Source organism: Halichoeres trimaculatus, unplaced genomic scaffold (assembly GCF_033239565.1).
Source record: "Halichoeres trimaculatus isolate MK-OKI-2021-1 unplaced genomic scaffold, fHalTri1.1 fHalTri1_scaffold_13, whole genome shotgun sequence".
NCBI classification, from domain to species: Eukaryota; Metazoa; Chordata; class Actinopteri; order Labriformes; family Labridae; genus Halichoeres; species Halichoeres trimaculatus.
In genome coordinates this window covers 12,568,490-12,592,329 of record NW_027437191.1, presented here as the reverse complement: position 1 = coordinate 12,592,329, position 23,840 = coordinate 12,568,490, and the positions used below count along the sequence as shown (strand labels likewise).

Genomic DNA, 23,840 nt, shown 5'->3' with positions numbered 1-23,840 from the left:
TCGAAAACGTGTTTATCACAGGAACCTATAACAAGATACAATAAATAAGAAATCAAGTTAGTCACATATATCAGTCAAGTTAGTAGAAGTGAATATTTTTTGATAATAAAGCAAACGTTTGAAAAGCTTAATTCCAGAGGTTCCTAGGTATGTTTTCTCTTCATCAGAGCAGCAGGGAAAGTGTGCTTCAAACTATTTATTACAATAGCTGTATCTGAAATCAGCCGAATGTTAGCTTACTTAGTGCACAACAATGTTAATAAGAAGCAGGACTCTAACAATACCTGCCTCACAAAAGAAAAACTGTTATTCTGTACTTGGTTATTTTATCTATAGGTATGAAAATGTTTGTATACCTGTTTAAAAAGTAGTGAAAATCACTGACGTTAACTTTATTTGAAGTTAGCATCTCTTTTTAGCATCTCTCGTCCTCCCCTCTTTATCTCTTTCACCCCTGGGCTCCTGAAGGCTTTGGCTTTTTTGACATGAAACCTGTTATTTAGTGTGCTGTCAGTCAGTATCATTTAAGCAGGATAAATTGCCTGTCCATCTCGTCCACAAATGAGCAGGTGTTAGCTGCGGTGTTGATGTTGTGATCATGCGCCCTTCAGGGTCAAGCCGAGTGCAGGAAAATAGGGCCTTTTTTAGGTTATTGTCATGTTTTGCAGGATTTTTTTGTAACATTTCTGAATTAAAGTCTGGAAATTTTTTTAAACAAAAAAAAAAAATAGCCGGGCTGGCGCCCCCATGATTGCGGGCGCCCCTAGCATTTGCCTGTACTGCCTATGCCATGGGCCAGACCAGCATGGATGTCTTGCCTGGATTTAAAAATATGTTTGCAGTCCAGTAAAGCACGTTGAAAAACAGTACAAGCTGCAGCTGGTTGATGTCTAAGGAGTCTCTTGCCTGATTAACAGAATTTCAATGAAACTGTAGGCTGCAGGGGAAGTGTAAAAACAGTGGGTGACAAGAGCCATTGAGCTCTTTGAAGAGAAGTTCCTGGAACCAAAAGCTCTGACAACTTCTGTTGGAATGGCACCTTTTATGTAGCTGTTTTATTGATTAGGTGCCCCTTGTAAAAAGGCTTTTCAACCTCAGTAGCCTTCTTCTTCTTCTGTTCTCGGTTCTCTGTTTTGAAAGATAAGCCACTCAGATAGCAAGGGCCATAGTGGCAAACCCTCTCCACCCACTTTATTCAGAATTTATTATTATCAAGCTTCTACCGTCTAGGAGAAGGTACACTTTTGTTTGCCAAATTAACAAGTGTCTGAAATCATTTGTCCTAATGGCGATTGGTTTTTTAAACAGTCTGTAGGCAACCCTGTTCAATGCACTTGTGAAATTGTGCTCACTCTATGTGTTATCCTGTATTGTGTGTGCTGTATCTGTCTGTGTACTTTTACTGTGGTGGTCAAGGTTGTAAGAATGTGTGATTTAACTTCCATTGCAAACCAAATGGCCCTTGGGGTAGGAATGGGTACTAAATAAGGTACTTTTATAGATACTGACCGAATTCCATCGGTGATACCGAGTACCAATTCACTGATTTTATTATTAAACAAATTAATATTTATTTGCACGTTAACACATAAAAAAGTACAGAAAATTGGTACCGTTGGCTACTGATACCGATTGCCAGGTACCTGGCATTGGTACCATATTTTTTCAAATGTGAAAGGAACCCATCCCTATTTAGAGGACATTAAAGATTTTCTATTATATTATATTATATTATATTATATTATATTATATTATATTATATTATATTATATTATATTATATTATATTACATTACATTATATTATACTATGTTATATTGTATTTCATTTTATTCTATTCTACACACTACAACTCTGCAACAGCACAGTAGTGTATTTTTTGTGTTTTTACTTTTAATATTCTTGTTCTCTAACTTTCAAAGTATATTGTTACATTCGTTATTACCCCCCAGCTGTCCCTTTGAAAGCTGCTTTTTTTAGTGAATTTTCACCCAGTGTGCTGTTATTGTGGGCTAGATCTCATCATATCTTCTTGGTAGAATAAATAAAAATGTTGTGTGGAGATGTTTGAAACACCAGTCTGATCAATATTCAGTACAGATTTGTTGGAAGAATACCAAAAGAGCAGGTGGTGGATTGCAGCTGCTCTAATACTACTCGACGATCTCTTAAGCTAATGAAAGTCAAATGAGATGTTGGATGCTGGAACTCTGATGCAATCAGGAGGAATTAAATAACAGAACTATTATTTCTGATGCTAAAGACAGCTTTTAATGAACTTTTATGACAATCCTTCATTTTTTAAAGCAGTGAGTCAAGCAGGAAATGATCTGATTCATTTTTTTGTAAGATCAGCTATCTCTGGAATAGCAGTTAAGTGCACCCTGTCAGACTGCACAACACAAAGAGATGGTGGGGGTTTCAAAGCAGTGAAAACGGGTGGATTTGGATATCTTACATCCTTTTCTTTCCTTAATTCTATCTTCCCTTGACAAAATGGGGGGTATTAAGCAGTCAAGCACACTGAAAAAACTTGGGGGAGGGGATGCTGAGAATGAGCATGGAGAGGGTCTTTGCTGGATGTTAAAACCAACATTTTAACCTCTTAAAGGTGTGATGGATTTGACAGGAATCCAGTGAAGTGGATGGGGTGGGGGGTGCCTGTTTGATAATCCTGGTTGACGTATTGACTCTTAACGCCTGTCTTCGATCTATCTTTGCGTATGGGGAGTGGAAGACATAAGAGGCCATGTGTTTTGCAACATAACTCACGTGTAGAGCATGGGCATTTGTATGAGGTGTAATAGAGTGGTCTTCTTCAGTGAGCGCTTATCCTCATCAGAGCACAAGTACCTTGTTTTTATTTCAGTTCATCACCTTACGAATAGCCCTTGGTGAAGTGGTTTCTTTGCATCTGATGGGATTTACACAACCTATGAGCTGAATTAAAACAGAGCTGAAAGTGTAGGAAGGGTTATGCTTCTGAATAATATTATCAAGCCCAGATTTTCATGTTTTGTATAAAAATAAAACAAGAATGATGTAAAAACTGCAACATTTATGGTATAGAAAACAGATTAAGTGTGTCTTCCTTTATGACTTGGCAAATGACATGGATGGTGAGAGTTTGTAGCACAATGAAGGAAATATATGTTTTGGGGTTTGTGGGATTTGCAAATCTACATAAATGACAAATTGGTACTAATCAAAGAGAAATCATCTCTAAATTTGTTATCACAGCTTATATGGTTTTCACACTGTGATGTGAGGCAGAAACAGCAACAATGGTGATACATTCAGACCTGGTCATGTGTCATTTTCCTGTGGTTGGTGATAGATTAGAGAATAGAATAGAATGCATTTGATCATTCCCCAAAGGCAAATTCAAGTGTTTGCTAGATGAAGTTACAAAACACAACATAAAACAAAAGGTGGTCCATGGGCTCATCTCCAGGGTCAGTTATAAAGCCTAAATGCTGCAGGGTGGCATGCTTTTGTATCCCTCCTGCATGGCAGAGAGATGAGTCTTTGTGATGGCCCTTTGCTTGTGAACACTTCATCAGCTTTCAAAGCAAAGACACCTCAGCACTTAGTTTTTGTGCCTGTTGTGCCTCCTGAACCAAAACACTTGTACTTAGCTGGAATGAAGAGATGACCTGGAGTACCAAGGTGCTAAATTTAGACTTGCTTTTATTTCTTCAGAAATTGATTTTCTCTTCAACTCATGACACCCGAAATGTCTGCTGTGAATCTGAGCTGAACCTTTGCAGATCGGCTTTTCTTTATAATCCCCCTGATGCCTGCTCTCTTTGATATTCTTCAGCTTCCTTACTCACCCCTGTAGCTTGTTGATGCCTCTGACTTCTTATGGAACTACAATTTGGATTAACTGAGGTTAGGCTTAAACAAAGATTTGGCATTCTTGTACTGGTGTCAAACAGTGAGTTTATATACAAGACCATTGGAGAAGAAAAATATTTTTATCTGCTTTTACAGACAACATTTTGACCTCCATAATTTTTTAGGATTTTTTTTGGCCAGAAGTATTGAATTTGGATAACCTCAAAGTGAGTTAGTGTATCAGTTGTTTTATAATTGATGCAGGTAAGAGATTACCAGGTTGGAGGAGAAAAAGGTGAACAGAGATAAGGTCAGCAGGGATGTTAGTTCCATGTTTTTCAATAAGTTTCTCATTACTTTTATCTGACCTTTAAAGGCTAAGGGTTAGTTTTAGTTTTGCTTGAGATAACACTGCATCTCCCCTGCTCTGTGATGCCTTAAACCCCCGATAATGATTCAGATCTCAGCATGTTTGGATCCTGTAATCTCCTCCAGTCTGTTTTCTCTCAGGGTACTTGATGGATTTTGGTGTTGTGCTTCCCGATGCCTCCCTGATAATGTTTGTTTTCGCCTGGCAGGTTCTGCTTCTTGAATACCATCATTAGAACAGGCTGCTCACATTTAGCTCCTGTTTGCTGACTTTTGTTTTTCTGTGAAGAGTTTTATAACTGTGCTGTGCTAAATTGCTGCAGATTTGATAACCATATGTGTTTTCTTTTTTTTCAGGGTCAGAGGTCATTGTCGGAGTGAATAAATACCGTCTGGAAAAAGAGGAGACTGTGGAGGTTTTGGCTATTGATAACACAGTTGTTCGTGAGAAACAGATTGAAAAACTGAAAAAGGTTAGTGTGCAGTTGAAAATTGACATTAATATACATAATAACTACAATATAACACCTCTGACAGATAGTTTGTGCTGAAAAAGTGGTTAAAGAACTCCTGTGGAGCACTGGTTTCATCTTGACCTTTATACTTTGCTGTGTGGGTTATGAGCACACACACACACGAACACACACACACACACACACACACATGTATATACAGTACAGGCCAAACGTTTGGACATACCTTCTCATTCAATGTGTTTTCTTTATCTTATATGAGTATTTACATTGTAGATTCTCACTGAAGGCATCAAAACTATGAATGAACACGTGTGGAGTTATGTACTTAACAAAAATGTGAAATAACTTTAAACACGTATTATTTTGTTTTCGTTTTCAAAATAGCCACCCTTTGCTCTGATTACTGATTTGCACACTCTTGACATTCTCTTGATGAGCTCCAAAAGGTAGTTACCCAAAATGGTTTTCACTTCACAGGTGTGCCGCATCAGGATTAATTAGTAGAATTTCTTGCTTTATCAATTGTGTTGAAACCATCACTTGGGTTGTGCAGCAGTCAGGTTAATACACAGCTGACAATCCTATTGGACAACTGTTCAAATTCATATTATGGCAAGAACCAATCAGCAAACTAAAAAAAATGGGTGGCCATCATTACAGTAAGAAATAAAGGTCAGTCATTTCGAAAAATTGCAAAAAACCTTAAATGTGTCCCCAAGTGGGGTCACAAAAACCATCAAGCACTACAACAGGGGTGGCCAACCACTCGCGAGCCGCATGTGGCTCTTTGCCTTTCGGTGTGTGGCTCTTTGATCCACTTGTATGAGCAGTAATCTAAAATATTAGTATATTGAAGCCAATGTTGGGATCAGTATTGATCAATTCTTGGGTGATCAGATTGAGATTGATACTGAAGTTTCAGTTTCTCTTCTCTACGTGTACTCCTCTCATTACTCATGTACTCATAGCTAGATAGATAGATAGATAGATAGATAGATAGATAGATAGATAGATAGATAGATAGATAGATAGATAGATAGATAGATAGATAGATAGATAGGTAGATAGATAGATAGATAGATAGATAGATAGATAGATAGATAGATAGATAGATAGATAGATAGATAGATAGATAGATAGATAGATAGATAGATAGATAAAGATGGAACTTTGTCGCTTCTGCACTAAAAACAGGAATTGGTCTTTGACACAGTTTCAAGAATTTAAACATACTTACAAACAATAAATCTCGCTTTGAAAATTGGAAATGTATTGATTTTCATTTTATGTCATTTTGTTCATGTGTGAGAGGAAGTGCATTTGTAAGACGACGTGTGTGATGTGGCTCTTTGTAGTACTATGGAAATTTTTGTGGCTCTTGGTCTCTGACTGGTTGGCCACCCTTGCACTACAAGGAAACTGACATACATGAGGACCGACCCAGGAAAGGAAGACCAAGAGTAACCTCCCCTTTTCGGGATGAGTTCATCAGAGTCACCAGCCTCAGAAACCGCAATTTAACTGCAGCTCAGATCAGAGACTAGATAAATGCCACACAGAGTTCTGGCAGCAGACCCATCTCTAGAACAACTGTTAAAAAGAGACTGCGAGAATCAGGCCTTCATGGTCAAATAGCTGCTAGGAAACTACAGCTAAGCAGAGGCAACAAGCAGATGAGATTTGTTTGGGCCAAGAAACACAAGGAATGGACATTAGACCAGTGGAAATCTGTGCTTTGGTCTGATGAGTCCAGTTTTGAGATCTTTGGTTCTGAACACTGTGTCTTTGAGAGACGCAGAAAAGGTGACCTGTCATGGAGTCCATATGTCTGTTTCTCACTGTGAAGCATGGAGGAGGAGGTGTGATGATGTGGGGATGTTTTGCTGGTGGCACTGTTGGGGATTTATTCAAAATTGAAGTCACACTGAACCAGCATGGCTACCACAGCATCCTTCAGCGACATCCCATCCCATCCCATCCCATCCGGTTTGCGTTTAGTTGGACGATCATTTATTTTTCAACAAGCAATGACCCCAAACACACCTCCAAGCTGTGTAAGGGCTATTTGACCAAGAAGGAGAGTGATGAGTGCTGCGGCAAATGACCTGGCCACCACAGTCACCAGACCTGAACCCAATCAAGATGGTTTGTGAGCTGGACCGCAGAGTGAAGGCAAAGGGGCCAACAAGTGCTAAACACCTCTGGGAAAACCATTTTGGGTAACTACCTCTTGAAGCTCATCGAGAGAATGTCAAGAGTGTGCAAAGCAGTAATCGGAGCAAAGGGTGGTTATTTTGAGGAAACTAGAATACAAAACATGTTTTCAGTTATTTCACCTTTTTTGTTAAGTACATAACTCCACATGTGTTCATTCATAGTTTTGATGACTTTAGTGAAAATCTACAATGATAATAGACTTAAAAAATAAAGAAAACGCATTGAGGAAGAAGAAGGTGTGTCCAAACTTTTGGCTTGTACTGTATATGACAATGATTTAGTTTTAAATTGAATTTTTAGTTACATGAGCTTGATACGCAGTTCAGTATGTGCAAAAAACATGTGTTTTAATTCTTCAGAGCAGTCCAATGAATAACTTCACTGTGGCTACTGTTCGTTTTATTTACACAGTTTTGGTGCAAAACAGCCTTTTAACAAGCACATTTTATTGTGTTAGTGAACACAATTTCAGGGCCTGATGAGCAAATTAACCAAGTAAAACTCAGCTTCTTTGCTTTGATTTTCCTTCTTTTGACAAAAGCATAAAAAAGACATTAACAACACAGGTAGCTGTATAATTGCACAATACTACCTGAAATAGGGGTGCTGAATGATATTAAGTGTTGTTTGCTGTTAGAAATGGGATTTGCCTGGAAAAAAACAGATTTGGATTAGAATCATTCAAACTTAAACATTGACCAAAACATTCATTATTAGGGGTCTGAATTATTCTGAAGTATTGATTATAATTTCATTTGGCATGTGTGGACTAGATTGTAATGTCTGATCTGTATTCATTAGTAACACTCAACAAGGCGGAAGGACACCTCTCGCTTTACTTCCCCCTCTTGATGCTGATGTGAAGGCAGTGTGGAGTACTCAAATGACGTCATGCGATAAGCCCCACAGGTGGACTCTGCTGCACTCCCCCTATGTGTTGTGAAACAGAGTAAAAGAAAAAAAAAAAGAAACAAGCACGATTGGCGACTGAAACCCGTCACCAGTTGTTGGTGTTAAAGAGATGATCTACAGATTCAATATGTTGGTGACCGGGGGAGTCACGACTATCAAACCTGTGCTTGTAAACAGCTTTTAAATATGGCTGATCAGTATGACTGGCTCCATATTTGGCCATGTGTGTACACCAGACATTTGCCTTAGAGTCACTCTGAATGTGAGCTGACAGGAGACGCTTCCTGTGCCTGCAGTCACCTCTCTGTCATAACATTGGGGTCACTGAATCTGTTTGAAGGTCAGTCGTCTTTGAAATGTCATTTCATTTTGAAGGAGGTTGTGAGAACAACAGAAAGAGAAGCTATGCCAGGCCAGAATTGAGTGCACTCTGCCTCGAGGGTGTTTTTGTGAAGAGGGAAAGAAACTCTGAAGGTTACCTCTGGCATTGGGAAGAAGATGATAAAAAATTCAACAGACCAAAGCCGCTGTTTTAGACTCAAAATTCAGTAATTGCAAAATAGTTGTTTTTTTCAAGTGGCACATGCTTTTTCTTTCTGTGTTTGCATGTTATCAGCCAGCTCTGTCTTTGTTACCTGACTTTATAAGATTCTCCTCAAGAACTTTACTTTATTTTCATAAATATCCAGATAAATGGCTCAGTCTATAAAACTGGATCTCTTGGTGTTCAAATCATCATTTTTGGACTTTTTTTCTTCTACGTTTCATTTGCTGTAAAATAGTCTTCAGTTTTTTTTTTTTTATTTGCAAAGAAGTTCAAGCTTAACGGGAGACCAGGCTTGTCAAAGAATATTAAATGGGTTTCAAAGTAACCAAAGATATTTCCTCAAGGTAAAGCCTTTTTTTCTAAAATAAATGAAGCAGATGACACCAGTGAAGGGTCCAGTTCTCAAGGAGTTTGAGGAAATAGGCTTTCAGAGATGAGTCATAGCACCAGCGTAGGAGTGCGTCATACAGGTTAAGCTCATTTCACAGCTCATTATTTGTAAGTTTTACCACTATTTGCCATCGAAAAGTATCTGTAATAGAATTTATTCAATTAAATCTTATTAGAAAATATGATCAATAAAAAGTGAACCTTGGACTTTGGTGGATTACACAAAAATTCTGTCTTCCCCTTGGTAAAATGAAACAGAGCTGACACTTAGTTGTGTTAGACATGGACGCATCCACGGTAACAACCTTGGTTAATGATTACTGCATTCCACTGCGGTGTGTCATCTCCGGTATCCTGGTTCTTTGCAGAGCTCATTAGCACACTCAAATGGAACAGATGTATTGTCAGTGAGAACAGTGACAGCGTCGCTTGTGCTTTTCCTGCTTTGACAGGTCAATATGTTGCTTTCTTCAGAATGACGGTGTGACTTTGGGGGTTGAGGTATTTCTGGGGGTTTTATGAGATTTTTAAAGTCACCAAATGTACAGGAACAAGAGAAGCTTGTGGAGGAGGTTGCAGCATGTCGTCCTCAATGGATTTTTTTTTTTTATCAATGACATGAATAGTTTGGGACAATAAAACAGTACAATGCTTTGTTATGCATTAAAGTTACATGCAGGATATTTGAATGAGGACACCTGTTGACAGGTGCTCTTTGCTGAAAAGCTTTGTGGTGTTTTATTGTCCTCACCCCATTGGTGACATCAAACCAATCAAACCTGACCTGCTTTACAAATGAGGACTTAAAAGGGACTAAGATGAGAGGAAGTTATAGTATTACAGTCTGACAGTCAGTTTAGAGTTAATTTTACAGACCAATGGTGCCCCGACGGGGCTCGGTTGAAGGAGCTTATGAAGACAAAGGCTTGGATACATACTAGTGTCACAGCAGGTTATAGTTAAGTGATAGTCTGTTGTGCTATGCAGGATGTGCACTCACCGGCCACTTAATTACGTACACCTTGCTAGTGCAGGGTTGGACCCCCTGTTGCCTTCAGAACTGCCTTAATCCTTAGTGGCACAGATTCAACAAGGTACTGGAAACGTTTCTCAGAGAGTTTGGTCCATATTGACATGATGGCACCTCGCAGTTGCCACAGATTTGTCGTCTGGGAGATGGGAGTTTCGCATCGATGCAAATCTCCTGTTCCACCACATCCCAAAGGTGCTCTATTGGATTAAGATCTGGGGACTGTGGAGGCCATTTGAGTACAGTGAACTCATCATCATGTTCGAGAAACCAGTCTGCAATGATTCCAGGTTTATTACATGGAGCGTTATCCTGCTGGAAGTAGCCATCAGAAGATGGGTACACTGTGCTCATAAAGGGATGGACATGGTCAGCAACAATACTCAGGTAGGCTGTGGACTTTAAACCAGGCTCAGTTGGTACTAAGGGGCCCAAAGTGAGCCAAGAAAATATCCCCCACACCATTACACCACCAGCAACAGCCTGAACCGTTGATACAAGGCAGGATGGATCCATGCTTTCATTTGACGCCAAATTCTGACCCTATCATACGAATGTGGAGCAAAAATCCAGACTCATCAGACCAGGCAACGTTTTTCCAATCTTCTATTGACCAGTTTTGGTGAAATGTTGGCTCAGTTTCCTATTCTTAACTGGCAGGAGGGTCACCCGGTGTGGTCTTCTGCTGCTGTAGCCCATCTGCCTCGAGGTTGGACATGTTGTGCGTTCAGAGATGCTCTTCTGCAGACAATAATCAGTGGTTGTGTTTACTTATCAAAGCACCAAATTATTCTGTGAAATTACATGGATTTTCAGTCTACATATACATTGGAGTGATTTCAAATATTTTTTTCAAGATAAAAAGTCTTGATACATGCGGTATGTTGATTCCTCCTCTGTTGTAGGTGAGGGCGAGTCGTGATGCAGAGTTAGCGCAGAAGTGCCTTGCAGCCATCGAGGAGTGTTCCCGAACCAGAGAGGGCAACCTTTTAGCCTTGGCTGTGGAGGCAGCACGAGCCAGGTAAACTCTCAGACCTTCAGATGTCATGAAAACGGTGTCCAAACACTTTCACTTTGTCATACTTAATTGTTCATTCATAGAAATCAGAATTGGATTTATTGCCAGGTAGATTTACACAAATAAGGCTTTTTGTAGGGGAGCTAAAACAATCAACACAAAATAAAAATGGAAATAAAAAGTAGACATATTTGACCATGAATATACAAGCAACAACTATTGTTTTTGAAATGATCCTGATGAGACCTGCTGATACTTTACAGTAACTTGGTTTTTCTACTTCCCTCCAAGCTGCAGTGGGGAAAAGAAGTATTAAACACATCAACTTTTTTCTCATCACAATTATTTCCAAAGCTGCAATTCAAAAAAAAAATTTCTATCAGACATTGGTATTAACTCAAAAAATCCACACATGAAAAGAAGTGCAACCATCAACAGGCCACGCACAGGAGCTCCTAGCATGATTTCTAACCAGGGAGTCAGAAAGATAGTCAGAAGAGTACTCAACGAGCCACGGACCACCCTGAAAGTGCTCCAGAAAGACTTGGAGGCAACAGGTACAATTGTTACAGAGAAAACAATAAGCAATGCACTCCACCACCATGGCCTCTATGGATGCTCAGCCCACGAAGTATTACATGAGTCACAGTTAGCGTGTTCAATACTTTTTTCCTGTGTCATCATACTTAATTCCACATAATCATTATTTATGGACCTGAACGTTGTGATTTCTTAACATGTGTGGATTATTTGAGTTACTACCAATTTCTGGTAGAAATTTCGTTTGAGTTGCATCTTTGGAAATAAATGTGATGAGAAAAAAGTTGACGCATTCGATACTTATTTTCTCCACTGTATCTTGTTCATGGAGAATTTCAAGCATGATTATTTATTTATTTTTGAATTTCTTTATCTAAACCGAAATGCAATCAATCCTCTCACAGTGTTTTCATCATTCACTTCAGGCCATGTTGTAATCATAGAATGAAAAAAGTAGATTTGAAAGGTTTTTCTGTTTATATCTAAGTTTTGGATGATGGAAATAAGCAGGTATGGCCCAGCAGTTTAGCCTGGCCCTTGAGTTGGTGGCCTAGGTTCTAATCCAAACAGCGGGACCTGTCCCTTATGTTGCCCCCACTCTAGCCCTGCTTCCTGCTCTATCCCCCTGTCCCCTCTGAATAAAGGCATACAAGCCAGAAAAACTCTGACATACCAAAGATTATTCACATGGTTCAAAAGTTCAAGCCAGCTAAATATCTTTTTATCAGGGATGGGTACCTTTCACATTTGAAATGATACAGCACTGATGCCCGGTGACTGGCAAACTGTGCTGGTACTCAACGGTACCAATTTTCGGTACTTTTTTGTGTTTATGTGGAAAAAACTATCAATGTGTTTGATGATAAAATGTCAATTCTTTTAAATTTAACATATTTATGTTCAATATATAACCTTGCAATGCTGTGTTTATGTCCAGCATGGAAAATTACCTACTCTTCCACTGCCTCACAGCCATAAGGATACATTTAGGTTCCTAATATGGTACTGTTTGATTTTACGTGAATCGGTACCCGGTGCTTTTGACAGAATTTGGTCGGTACCTATTAAGTACCTAATTTGGTACCCATCCCTACTTTTTATAGATGAGAGGATTGCAAAATACGATTCTTTTTAGCAAAGTGATAGATGGTGTTCAACTATATTCATGTATCACTCAAAATCAGTAAATCAGGAAGCTACTAGCATAACAAGCAAATAAAACCAACATGGAACTTGAGTCCAGCTAACAAAATGCAGTTAATAAATGTTGAAGGGAATTAACATCTCTTGATCATCTTCATCTCTAAGCATGACTTCTTTGGTTGTGGTACCGTATGTTAATATCTTGCATCAGAAAACTACAACAGCCGCTGTTTGAAAAGTTGCCCCTCAGGATGATGATTGTAGATATTTTATGACCCTCGCTGGGGCACCAATACACTCTAACACGAGACTAAAGAGAATCCTTCAGACATGTGAAACAGACTTAAATGAAGCACAACCACGCATGATACAGATAAACCAGTGTACTGAAAAAAAAATCTGAGAGGCAGGTTGGAAAAAATTAGTCCTTTAATATATGAAAAAAACAACAAATGAATCACTGGATTGTTTCTGTTATATATCACAAATAACCACAAGCAACAAAAAATGTTTTACTTCCAGTTTATTTGGAATTCCAAATATTTATATATGATAGAAAATAAAAATATGGGGTATTTTGAAGAGCTATATACAAGCTTAAAGAGCCTGATTTTAGTATATCCAAGATCTTGTTTCTTTTTCATTATATTTTTTATTATTAATTCTATTTGGGGAGGTATCTTCAATAAGCCCACCTTGGGTTTTTTTCACCTCTCCAGCAGTTTGCATTTTTTTCCTATGTTAATGTAACTGTTTCTAATTTATGGTGCAAATAAATAAAATAGATAAAAAGGTAAAATAAATAGCATTTATTATCAAATCAAAACACAAAAGGATGTCTCAAGGGAATTTTTAGTGATATTCACTCATCCTGTGTTTGACTTTCAGGAGCTCCAACATAATAATGATAGACATTGTCGGTTTCCCCTCATAGATGTTCTGTTGGAGAAATCACTGATGCAATGAAGAAAGTGTTCGGTGAACACAAAGCCAGCACCAGGATGGTCAGTGGAGCTTACCGCAGCGAGTTCGGGGAGCATGAAGAGATTGCTTTGGCTCACAACAGGTAGGGCGTAAAACCTCAGAAGCATCTTTAATTTTTACAGGTTGTTAACTTGAGTAGTTGTATAACACAATGCTTCCCCACTATTGTTTCCTTATCAAAGAGTGACAGATTTTAAGAACCATGAGGGCAGGAACCCTCGGCTGCTAGTGGCAAAGATGGGGCAGGATGGCCACGATAGAGGGGCTAAAGTCATCGCCACTGGATTTGCCGACCTTGGATTTGATGTGGATATCGGACCACTGTTTCAGGTCAGTGGTTGGTAGATGAAGTAGAAATACACATCTGCTGGATGCACAAAACCAGCCAGGTTGAAAATAACCTGCACAGTGTTCGTGTCTGGCATAAAAATAGTTCTGAAAACGTAAGGCTAAAGGGCTGTCATTTTTAACCCCGTGCTTAGGGCCTGAGGAGGGGAAAAAAACGTGAGACGTCATTATATGTTTCATCTCCAATTAGTGTTTCATCTCCAATTAGTGTTCATGAAAAGCTGTGGATTCCAGCTAAGAGCAGGGCTAATTGGAAAGATATAAATCCCAGGATAATAGGCTGAGAACAAGCTCCAGGCCTTTTATTCATACTTTGTGCCTACAGCACTGAACTGTGGAGATATTTGCAGAATTATTCATTTCTCACACCTGAACAGTTGTTTTACTCCTATTTCTATGTTGGTTTTATGTTCTGAGCAGACTCCCCTGGAGGTTGCCCAGCAGGCAGTTGATGCAGACGTTCACTGTGTCGGAGTCAGCACACTGGCTGCAGGACACAAAACCCTGGTCCCAGAGCTCATCAAAGAACTACGGAAGCTCAACAGGCCAGATATCCTGGTCATCTGCGGAGGCGTCATCCCACCACAGGTTAGCTTTGTCCTTAAAGAACTAAATTTACCTTGACCTTAGAAATACTTTTTCCCTGTTTTTTTTTTATAACAAGTGGAATAAAACTATTTTCATTGTAGCGAGGTTGTGGATGGCCTTAAATCTATACAAGAAGATTTTGAAGGTGATTCTGAATTTAACCAGGGGCAAGTGAAAGTAGGGGGTTCTGGTGATGGTGAAGCTTATAGTGGAATTTATGGAGAAGTGAGTCGCAATAGTCAGTGTGTGAGGTGACGAGGCTGTGGACCAGGATAGCAGTAGAGTTTTAATAGACACACACAGTGGCCCTCATTTATCAAACGCACGTACGCCTGAAAAATGGGTGTACACTCCTTTTCACGCACTGATCGGCATTTATCAATCTGAACGTGGGCGTCTGTTACGCTAAAACCCCACGCCAGGTCTGAGTTTGTGTACGCAAGTTTCATGTCAGTGGGCAGCGTGGTGAGGCAAGGGAAATCCGTCTGTGGAGGAGAATTATTAGATCATATGAGGGCAAAACATTTTCAGAAATAAAAAAAAATGTTCTGATCAATATTTAGATCCTTGAATTAGATATGACATCAAGAATTTTTCTAACATTTCACTCTTCTTCCGCACTCTTCTGTTTTGTTTTCATTTACATAAGATCACAACCTATGTGCTCGTCTCGTGGTACAAATCATCATAAAACTTGCGTCTACCCGTGCGCAGTTGTGCACAATAGACACACTTCAGCTTCACTCCCTCCTCAGTCTGTGACAGGTTCAGGCTGGATGCTGCAGCTTCTTTCTGAGCTCAAACACATCTTTAAAAGCCAACTTTTCATGTTTCTGGACCTGAACAGAAACAATTAATAATACTTTTATTAATAATATTCTTCTTTTCCTGATTCGCTCTACTTCTCTGACTGTCAAACAACGTGTCGTCATTTCCTCTCTACCTCTCTTGCTGTGGCGTTGTCGATTACCAGCTCCCTCCATGTTGTAAAACCAGGGGGTTCGGCCAGCTGAACCTTGAATATTTAGGGGCGTGTTATGCAAATTGCGATTGTTTTCAGCCTCCACATTTATCAACACCTGATCAGACGTACGCCGTGATTGGCCCTGATACGCATGTTTCATAAATCACACGTGAAGTCGCTGTAAACTCATTTTTACACCCAGATCTGCGCCAATTCCCACCCAAGATGGATAAATGAGGGCCAGTGTGTGTGATAGACTTTCTGTTTGATGTCTGGGGAGAGTGACAGATCAGGGTTGGTATGATGTCCACATTATAACAGTGCACTTTAGACTTGTTAAACGAACGTGTTAGAAGTTTGTTTAAACGTGTGGTTTGCATTTTTGTTGGTGTCACAGTATGTTGTATATTATATTTTTACCATTTTTAACCAAATAAAGAATTAGTCCCATTTAATTATCACAGTTATCATTGTCTTTAAAATACTTCATTTCTAAACTTGATAACATGATTTGTTACACTAGGCAAGTCAGTGTTCAGTGGAAATCACAATTTCTCAATAACTTTTGCTCATTTTATTTAAAAATCTCTTTAGATTTTATTTTTACAGTGCAGTAAAATCATGATCATAGAAACTTTTGACACATTTTATGAGAAATACTGGTTACACAATTGGCATTTACTAGTTATGACAACTTCATGTTTTTCACCTGTTCCTTTTGTAAAAGCTTGTGGTGTCACCTGACCTTTGTTGGGGAAACTTGAGTGAAGTCAATCAGTCAATAAAATCATATATAAATTAATGTTGCTTCAAGTTAGAACAAATGTCATCTCAATATGCTGTTTCCAGGAATAAGTCTGAACATGATTACAACATGATAATATCTGTGATGGAAAAGGCACTATTCATGCTAGCCTTCATGTTTGTCAAAGTCAGTGACAGCATGAGCTTTCCCTGCTGTTTTACATTATTTTCTCTTAATAAACGAAGCACACAAGGAGACTTTTAACTTTTCTTGGGTCTAATAACTGCTTTTAGAGCTGTTGGTGTCCATTGATTCACAGCATTTATCCTGCTGTGCACCTCTCCCTGTACCTGAGCCTTACAATAACAGTATTAGTGTTTTAATGGAAGCGCACTATGTGGAAATCAATGTAATAACAGCTCATACATTAGTGTGCTTCAGACTAAGAAGTGTCCCACTGTCTATTACTCTGTAAAAGGCCTGAACTGTCTCAAGAGAGGCAGTGGATAATAGGCAGCAGAGTTTCACACACCATGGGTCTACAGGGACAGATTAAATTCTCTCACTACTCTCTTTGTCTCAAGCATGACTGCTAGTGCCTTTAAGCCTTGAAAGCTTGTGTAGCTTAGACACTTAGATAAGTGCATATAATTTAATCCTGCTGCCATGTCAACAGAAAGCCAATTTCACAATAAGCATTTTTCTGATTAATATGATTAGCACAATCATACCACATGCAGGAGACTCCCTCCTCCATCTTTCCACACCAGACCTTTTCTTTGAGGGTATTTCGGCTTGAATCAGTTTATGCAGACTTATCAGAAAGATCACACAGACATTGTCCACATGTGTGCCTCATTCTTGTAGAAGCTTTATTCTCAATAACAGTCAGTCATACTAATTGGGACTCATTGCTTTGTGCATGCAGGATTATGAGTTCTTGTACCAGAGCGGTGTGTGTGCCATCTTCGGCCCAGGAACCAGGATCCCACAAGCTGCCGTGGAAGTTATCGATAATATTGAGAAGAGCCTGGAAAACATCCGACAGGCCCTGTAAGGATCGGTCTATCTGCACTCTGTCTACAAATCTAGCAGTGGGAGCTCATGTCACTGTGAAGAAAATATTTGACTTGTTGTATAAAACATAAAACGACTCCCCAGAGTTGCTCGGTGATATTACTAAAAGAACAAACTGTTGAATTTCACTGTTAGTAAGCACGATCTTCATTAAATGTCCTCTCAGTTTTACATTTTCAGCTCTGTAACTCCACTCAGAAAAGAAAATCACATCAGTTTTGTTTGTTTAGTGACTCGCAGTAATCTTGAGGAATTCATCAACATGTCCTGAACAGCTATTTTAATGATTACAGTTCTGTGATTTAATAACTATTGCTCAAGACTAAGTTCCAGTCACTGCAAATGTGACTTCAAATATCAGAAATATATGACCGCATAATTAACATCATAGTATCAATCCTAGCCCTCATGAGCACCTCTGATGTATTAAGCATACTTCAAACATTAACAGAAGCATCTTCAGCTTTTCACAGTGTGATAAAACACTGCAGCACTTCAGACCAGCTTGGAATCCAAACACTTTAGAGTAATGTGAGTAATTTCATTTAGCTAGCAGGGCGTTGATATGATGATCTTGTGAGTGGCCTTCTTTTGCATTAATATCTTGCCTGCCTACATTCATCGTATTTGATTTAAGCTTTTTTTCTGTGATGATAGTTCAGAAACGGCTGGAAAATATTTTTGTACTTGTAAATCTCATCAGATTTAGAGCTGTTTGATCGAAATAAAGGCAACAATCTTTGGCAATGTGACTATTTGAACTTTTTATTTTACGAAAAAACTTAAGGGGGATGAGTCAATTACCAGGTCATGTGACTTCATGTCAGCATTCAAAACCATATAAATAAATTTCTATCAAATTCCAAAATGGCAGCCTACATGGACACAGACACTGACCACGTAAATTGTATTTTGGCAGGACGTGCTTTAATAAAATATTGTTCCATAAGGATGATTTAATGTGAACTGTTTCAAAGACAATGAATAAAATCCACACAGCTTTGATAATCAGGTGTTAGTTCTTCCTCCCATTGCCTCATTAAATAACTAAGTGATGGAGAAGCCACCCTCTGAATGTTATTGTATAATACAAACGCTCCACCTCTGCCAACTGGGTCCATGCTCAAGCACTCATCTAGCCAGAAAATCTATGCGGTTATTAGAGAGAAGTGTGTTCTGACATATCTACAAATATGTAGATATTTAAAGAAAGAGTCTGTGGCAGATGAAATTCTTTCACACACTTAATCTGTCTCTTTGCCCATAACTTAAAAAGACAGGTCTGTGAAAAATGCCCTGTGGTCTTAAACTTTTGATCAGGTGATAAACAACCTGTTTTATTTGTTTGTTTTTTAAATCACATGTTCCAAAGGTTTTTTGTCACACTCCCCCTTCTTGCCTTTGCATATTGTAGCTCCACTTAAAACCTCAAATGTCCAAATGTGCAAAACATTTTCAACTGGTCTTAAGAGTTTGATCAGGTCTGTAGTTACAAAAATAAATTGCTTTTTCTCTGTTCCTTGCCATCAAGAGGATCCTGACAACTTTTTTTTGATTTCAGGAGTAACATGAAACAGCCTTAGCACCTACAGTATGAGCACCTACACATTGAACTTTTAATTTTAATCTGCCTAAAACATCATAAACTTGCATGCATTCTCCATGAGCTTATAGGAGTTACAATGAATGTAAATGTACAACCTGAGGTTGGTTTTAAGATTGACTGCTCAATATTTATGGCTTAACTAATCCTCCCCTGATTCCCTGCCCGTCTTGAAATTGAGTCTTAGTAATCTGAGATGTAAAACAGAATTCAAGGATCTTCTTCTCCCACTCCAAAGGTGAATGTATTTAAGTCCCATAGCTGGAGGCATGCACAGCTAGAGTGGATCATGAGAATACATGACTAGAATTATGGACATGTCAAAAAGATCCAGCAGACAATCACAGACAATTTTACCGTGAGTTCATTAAACACTGCTTCGTTTTATTCAATCAGAGTTTATTCTCAAACATAACCTATCCATTGTGTACACAAATACACTTAAGGTTCATAGCGCTACATTCACAGACTGAAGACTTGTTCAACACTGGTACTGGTAACCACAAACTGCAGTTAAAAAAAAACATCACACGACAGAAAATGTCCAACAGTATCAGTGAAAACATCGAAAGCCAAAGTTTAAAAAGGGGAAAGGCTGGTTTTATAGGAGGATATACAAAGGGGAAAATAAGTATTGAATGTGTCAACTTTTTTCTCATTACATTTATTTCCAAAGCTGCAATTCAAATGAAATTTCTACTTGACATTGGTATTAACTCAAATAATCCACACATGAAAAGAAATCATGACATTTAAGTCCATAAATAATGATTTTGTGGAATTAAGTGCAATAACACAGGAAAAAAGTATTGGAAAGGCTGTATACTTTGGCAAGGAAATTCACCAGACCTCCTGAAATCTGTGAACTTCCAATTAGTGCAAACCAACATCAGCTGGACTAGAGCAAATTGATGGTCCTATAAAAAAGGTTGTTTTTTCACCAAGCAGTTAAATACCACACACCTCATGATGGGTAAAGGCAAAGAGCTCTCTGAAGACATTCAAAACCTGATTGTTGCTCAGCATCAGAATAGAACTGGTTACAGACTTATATCAAAGCACATGAATATTCCAGTCAGCACAGTTGGGGCCATTATTCCCAAGTGGAAAAAAGCACCACTTTACCATCAACAGGCCACACACAGGAGCTCCTTGCAAGATTTCTGACCAGGGAGTCAGACAGATAGTCAGAAGAGTACCCAATGAGCCAAGGACCACCCTGAAAGTGCTCCAGAAAGACTTGGAGGCAGCAGGTACAATTGTTACAGAGAAAACAGTAGGCAATGCACTCCAGCGCCATGGCCTCTATAGACGCCCAGGCCGCAAGACTCCATTCATCAAGAAAAGGCATGTTGAAGCTCGTTTAAAGTTTGCTTAACAGCATCTTGACAAGCCTATAGAATACTGGGAGAATGTTGTCTGGTCAAATGAGACCAAAATTGAACTTTTCGGCTGTCATACCACATGCCATGTTTGGAGGAGAAATGGCACTGCACATCACCCAAAAACACTACACCAACAGTGAAGTTTGGAGGTGGAAGCAAATTCATATAATTGACTGAGCAATAAATGGAGCCATGTATGGGGAAATTCTTGATGTGAATCTGCTGCCATTCACCAGGATGATGAAGATGAGACGTGGCTGGACCTTCCAGCAGGACAACGATCCAAAGCACACAGCAAAGACGATTCTCAAATGGTTTCAAAAAAGAAAATCAATCTGTTAGAATGGCCTAGTCAATCACATGACTTAAATCCAATTGAACATTTGTGGAAAGAACTAAAGAAAAGGGTTCACCAGAGGGCACCAAAGAATATTCCAGATTTAAAGACAATCTGTGCAGAGGAATGGGCCAAAATCACACCTGAGCAGTGTGGGCCATTAGTTAAATCATACAAGAAGCTTCTGGAAGCTGTCATTGCAAACAAAGGCTTCTCCACTAACTATTAGATGAGTCTCAGTTAGTGTGTTCTATACTCTTTTTCCTCTGTTATCGCACTTAATTCCACATAATCATAATTTATGGATCTGAATGTTGTGATTTCTTTTCATGTGTGGATTATTTGAGTTAATAACAATGTCTAGTAGAAATTTTGTTTGAATTGCATCTTTGCAAATTTAATGTGATGAGAAAAAAGTTGACGCGTTAGATACTTATTTTCCCCACCGTAAGTTAAAACCCTGAGTAAAGCCTGACAATCACAGCATTGATTCATCAGATACCAAAAGCAGATCATCATGTTGTACATCATTTTTAATGTAGCGTTAATTCTCTTTGTTCTGAGAGTTCAACAGTGTTGTCGATAAATATAGTAATTAAATTTGCTGTTTCACTCCTGAAAAATCCAGATATATGCTAAAACTGTGACATGTTCATTTCAAAAACAATACTGACTGTCTTCACAGGACAACCTTAGGCTGAGAAAAAAAAAAACGAAATAGACTCAATGACGTCACCAATTGGCTGTCGTGGCCATATTGGAAATGGGTTGGGTTTTGGACCCCCTCAGTAACAACCAAAGAGGCACCCATCAGTCATTTGTATTTCTGCTGTAAAAATGGCTTTTTTGGCTTGGTGTGTATAATATTTCCGGTACTTACAGAGCCAGTCTCAAGTGGACACTCGACATATTGCAGATTTAGACGATTTCACATTGTCTCATATTTTCAGACTGCAGCTTGCAGCTTGAGCACAACATATCATTTCTGTTGTATTTCAAACTCCACCATTGTTAACAAATGAATTCATGTCCTCATTAGTACTATTTTTTTTTTTGACCAAACAATGCCCTTACTCTTTGACAGCAGTTAGAGAAGGAGCAGAGAATAATTGATGTGTAAATGTTTTGCCATTCATTGAAGATGGAAATTTTATTAGAACTTCTAATGCATGTCAAATAATAATGAAAAAATAAAAATAAAAACAGGCGCATCCCCTTGCTCTCTAGCTTTGTGCTCCAATATATTTGATTTAAGGCTACCACTGGAATCCTGCTGGCTCTGTAGTTAACCTGGGAATGGGAAAAACAGGTAACCAGATGACAATATCTCCTACTAAAGCTGATTAAAAGATGCTGTGAAGAGGATCTGTTTTAATTGGACTGCCTCACCTTCAGGCCTGGAGTCTCACACACACTGCCGTAAATTACCTTCAAGTGAGGTGTTGGGGAATTAAATGGAGATCAGATTGGAAAAGAAATTGTACATTCAAGACAACTTTTTACTGGATACAACAAGCTGCGGTAAGGTATCTATTAGTACAGTTACGTAGCGCTATAGTTTGAAATGACATCAAGCAAACATTGTAGCCAACTATATGTAGCGCTATCGGCAGCCAGTTGATCCATTGTATCTGTAAGCTAACGTGACAACAAGTTAACGCTGTCAGTATGTAAGTAGTTAAGTAGCTGTCTAGCTAGCAGTCCAGTGCTCAAAGACATGTCCGTAATGTGTAACGTTAGTAAATCCTGGTTAGCTATGTCCTGCCAGTCAACCACCAATCAGAGCTAATGTAACCTCACTCTTCATTTTATTGATAGACTCTCAAGTTTAAACAGACCACTGCAGAATAACTGCTCCATGTGGGTTGGAATGAACATTATTACAAACAGTTTAGCCCTTTTAGCCTTTAGCTCGGGCTGTATCTCTTTCCTGTTTATCTTTCTTCTGCTCTTCTGTCTTTTTCCTGTCTGACAGTTCAGCCCCTGTGTCCACCATCTCTACAAAATTTCATTTTCAGCAGAGAAAAACACAGAGCTCTCTTCTAACTACTAAATTTTGTCAGCCAGGTGGTGTTGTCATAGAGACTTAGACGTGCTGTGAATCAATCTGGTCCTGCCCAGACCCAGCAAGGGAGCTGAGAAGTAGCATTTTGAAATAACCTGTTACCTGTACTATTGGCGCTGATTATCTCATTTTAAAGTGTGGATTACATTCAGGCATATATCTAGAGGGGAGACTTTTGCAAGATCACAAAAACTCCCAACAGCCCCCTTAAGGATAACTTGACACCTTAAATGTGGACATTAACTGATACTTTTGTAAACATATAGATCACTGAAAAAGTTGTTGGAACCATCTGATAAATAAAACATTCTGCACAAACAGTAAACATGTCTGACTTTTTCTTCCCCGTAAAACACTGTGTGGTGTCACAAAGACAGCAAAAAGAGCATCAAACAAACAAGAATCTATCAAAGATTAAACCTTAAACACTGAATAAGCCTTTTTATCTGAGCCACAGTGGTTAAGGGGATCTAACCCTGTAAGGCCAGTGTTAACTCTAATCTTGAGCTTAGCTGGCTTAACCTTCACAGCATTTAACATATTGTGCAAACATGCCGTTTGATTCAAAGTGACACACACACAAAGGAGGCCTGTGTTACCCTACTTGTCATGTGATAAAAGCACAACCCTGATAATGTTTGTGAGGTAACACATTATGAGACCACTACATTTTTGGCAGATAACAGCACAAGAGTCTTTGTTGAAGAGTCACTTTAATCTCCACAGTATCACCCAAAAGTCATTAAAAGCAAAAGTCACTGGATTTGACTTTGCATCGTGTGCAGCACTGATGTAGCTTCTGTTTTGTGCTTCATGTCCTCGGTAACCATATAGATGCCGTTGTCATTGATGCTGTTGGCGACACGGCATGTGCTTGATCCCAGGCACTGCCAGCGCATCTGCTTCACCTCCTTTTTGAAGCTCTGGCTGAACAAGTAATAAATCAAAGGATTGTACACAGTGGAGCTCTTTGCAAACATACATGGCAGGAGGCTGACTTCAGGGGGGATGGTGCTGCTGTCACGGAAAATAGACCACAAGCTCACAAAGCTGTAAGGTGCCCAGCAGCCGATGAAGCCGATACTGACCAGCACAGCAATCTGTGAAAAGAAGAGAAATGAAGTAAGAAAGAAATCCCACAAGATCTTTGAGCATCATGAAAAGAACAAGCACAGAGGTGTGGAGGTAATATATTCAAGAGTCATCTTCATCTTATGAACTCCTTAACATAACATAACATAACACAACGTAACATATAACATA

The 23,840-nt window shown here is 39.0% G+C and overlaps 2 protein-coding genes across 3 annotated transcripts in view; one reads left to right on the top strand and one right to left on the bottom strand.

Moving 5' to 3' along the window:
• Positions 1-18,165, top strand: part of mmut (methylmalonyl CoA mutase) — a 30,417-nt gene extending 12,252 nt beyond the window's left edge. The window contains exons 7-12 of one of the 2 annotated variants that reach the window (XM_074685087.1): positions 4,566-4,681; positions 10,686-10,801; positions 13,416-13,547; positions 13,648-13,795; positions 14,234-14,401; positions 17,039-18,165. In XM_074685087.1, coding sequence (XP_074541188.1) covers positions 4,566-4,681; positions 10,686-10,801; positions 13,416-13,547; positions 13,648-13,795; positions 14,234-14,401; positions 17,039-17,167 — 809 coding nt within the window. In that variant the 3' untranslated portion in view covers positions 17,168-18,165. The remainder of the gene's footprint in view (positions 1-4,565; positions 4,682-10,685; positions 10,802-13,415; positions 13,548-13,647; positions 13,796-14,233; positions 14,402-17,038) is intronic. The other variant, XM_074685086.1, reaches the window with a different exon arrangement.
• Positions 18,166-19,241: 1,076 nt separating this feature from the next.
• The window catches only part of opn8b (opsin 8, group member b), a 28,819-nt gene continuing 24,220 nt past the window's right edge, over positions 19,242-23,840 (bottom strand). The window contains exon 4 of the mRNA XM_074685130.1: positions 19,242-23,677. Coding sequence (XP_074541231.1) covers positions 23,333-23,677 — 345 coding nt within the window. The 3' untranslated portion in view covers positions 19,242-23,332. The remainder of the gene's footprint in view (positions 23,678-23,840) is intronic.